The 2,360-nt window shown below is 67.5% G+C and overlaps 1 protein-coding gene across 1 annotated transcript in view; it reads left to right on the top strand.

Annotated features, from left to right (window-relative positions):
- Positions 1–5: 5 nt before the first annotated feature.
- The window catches only part of EMIHUDRAFT_119341 (hypothetical protein), a gene marked incomplete at both ends in the record, with an annotated part of 4,269 nt that continues 1,914 nt past the window's right edge, over positions 6–2,360 (top strand). Inside the window, 6 exons of the mRNA XM_005767887.1 lie at positions 6–29; positions 192–281; positions 681–803; positions 1,154–1,232; positions 1,609–1,664; positions 2,211–2,336. Coding sequence (XP_005767944.1) covers positions 6–29; positions 192–281; positions 681–803; positions 1,154–1,232; positions 1,609–1,664; positions 2,211–2,336 — 498 coding nt within the window. The remainder of the gene's footprint in view (positions 30–191; positions 282–680; positions 804–1,153; positions 1,233–1,608; positions 1,665–2,210; positions 2,337–2,360) is intronic.

The following is a 2,360-nucleotide window of genomic DNA, read 5'->3' as shown; positions in this document are numbered from 1 at the left end:
AGCACATGCTCATGGTCTACATGCGGCAGGTGCCCCGGGGCACACCTCCGAGACCTCATGCTCTCCCCCCCCCCCCCCGCCGCCCCTTGGCCGCCTCCAACAACGCTGCACTCCTGTCCATGCTAGCTACCATCGAGAGAGGGTGCACGAGCCCCGACGCCAGCTTTCCTGTCCTCCTGTCCTTGCTTCAGGTGCTGGCGGGGCTCGAGTGGCTTCACGCACAGGGCATCTGCCACCGAGACATCAAGGGCGCCAACCTCCTGATCACGCAGGACGGGCAGGTGCGTGCTCGCCCGCGAGTCCTCCTGTCAGTTCAGAGACGATCAGCCTTCGCCCTCGCCGCAAGCCTCGCCCTCGCCGCCGCCGCCCGACACGCGCCCTCGCCGCCGCCGCTGCCGCAGCCCTCCTCCCCGCCCCCGCGGACGCCGCCCGCTGCCTCGCCCTCGCCGCCGCGACCGTGTTTGCCTCCCGCCGATTGACTCGTATCTTGTTGATGGATCCGCTCTCAGGTGAAGCTCGCTGACTTTGGGGTCGCCAGCCGCGTCGTCGACGCGGCGGAGCAGGCGAGGGCGAGACGAGGGTAGTGTAGACTTAGCGGCCGCTGGTCGCTTGGGCGGGAGGGGGGGGGGGGGGGGGGATCTTAGAATTCGGAGGTTATTGCTTACACGACTGCTCTGCAGGCGGGGGCACCCATCGATGGGCGAGGAGAGGGGCCCGTCGGCACGCCCTACTGGATGGCGCCTGAGATCATCCAGATGGACCCCTTCACGACGGCGTCCGACATCTGGTCGCTCGGCTGCACGGTCCTCGAGCTGCTGACGGGCGAGATCTAGCCGAGAGATGTAGCCGCGGACAGCCAAGATGTGGCCGGGATATGGTTGCACGGTCCTTGAGCTGGTTGAGGAGTTGGTTGCTCGCTGGCTGATTGATTAGGCGAGCCGCCCTACTTCGAGCTGCGGCCGGTCAACGCCCTCTACCGCATCGTGCACAACACCGACCCGCCCATCCCCGAGACGGCAGACATAGCCGAGATACAGCCGAGATACAGCCGAGAGATGGCCCTCTCGCCCGTCCCCGAGACGGTCCACAGCGGCTGCTCAACGACGGTCTGCTCAAGGAATGAATGAGTCAACCGGTGGGGTGAGACGCGCAGGTCCGCACCGGCTCCCCGCTGCTCAACGACTTTCTGCTCCGCTGCTTCGACCGCGACCCGAAGACGCGCGCCTCGGCCAGTGCGCTGCGGCAGCAATGTGGCCGGCGGGCAGGTGTGCGGGAGGAGTCGCCGTTCACAGTGCGCGGCTGTGAACAGGCAGCACGAGTGGCTCCAGCAGGAGGTGTCGCCGTCGCACATCACCATGCCCCAAACCTTGCCGGCCGACTCGCGCGCGCTTTCTACCTCTTGATCGGCAGCTTTCTTCTTCTAGGTACACTACACGATCGAGGGATTCACAGCGGGCGCCAGCTTTCCTCCTCTGGAGTCGCAGCTCTGTCAGTAGGCCCCCGCCCATGCCGGCCGTCGGGCGCCGAGAGAGCGGCGCTGCCGCCTTCGCATGGCCGGCAGTGAGACACAGGAACCATTCAGGAACCTTCTTGGAGCCTTCCCCTCAGGAGCCGCAGCCTTCGCACGGCCGGTCGTCCGCGAGTTGGTAGAGAGGCCGCGCTCGGTGACGCGCTCGAACACGGGCGAGAGGAGCCCGCAGCCGAGCGTCGGCCCGGGCGGATAGATGCGGGATTTGGGCTCCCTGTCTTCCGACTGGTACTTTGAGGCGGGACACGCATATGTTCGGCTGCATTCTCCGCACGGTGCCGTACTCACTCCCTGATGTTGGTTGCTCACACACCGTAGGGTCGGGCGCCGCGTCGCACAGCGGCACGGCCGTGAGCAACCTCTCTCGCAGGACGCCGAAGGAGCTGGCGCAGGAGCTGCTCAACGCCGCGAGCAGCGGCGGTAGCAGGAGCAGTAAGAGTGGTGTCAGCGCCGCGAGCCCGAGCAGCGGCGGTAGCAGGAGCAGTAAGAGTGGCGCGACGCACGGCGCGGGAGGGGGAGGAGGAGGAGAGAGCAGCGGCAGCGGCGGGGGCTGTGGCGGCGGATGCTCCGCCGCGTCGACCTGCTCGGCCGGCGTGGCGGAGCGCGTGTCTGCGGCACACGGCCTCTCGCCACGGCGCGACTCTTCACGGCTTCTTGTTGACTCCGATTCTCCTTCCGCCAGGCGTTCGACAGCCTCTCGTCGCTCGGCAGCCTCTCGCCGCGCTTCCCGCAGTTCTCGCAGCGCCTGGAGCCGATCGAGTCTTCGCCGCACTCGACAGGCTCCCCCCTCCCCCGACGGCACACCTCTGTTGCCACAGCCTTCCTTCGGACG

The sequence above is a fragment of the Emiliania huxleyi genome (assembly GCF_000372725.1).
Source record: "Emiliania huxleyi CCMP1516 unplaced genomic scaffold EMIHUscaffold_476, whole genome shotgun sequence".
Taxonomy (NCBI): domain Eukaryota; phylum Haptophyta; order Isochrysidales; family Noelaerhabdaceae; genus Emiliania; species Emiliania huxleyi.
This window is presented reverse-complemented; position numbering and strand designations above follow the sequence as displayed.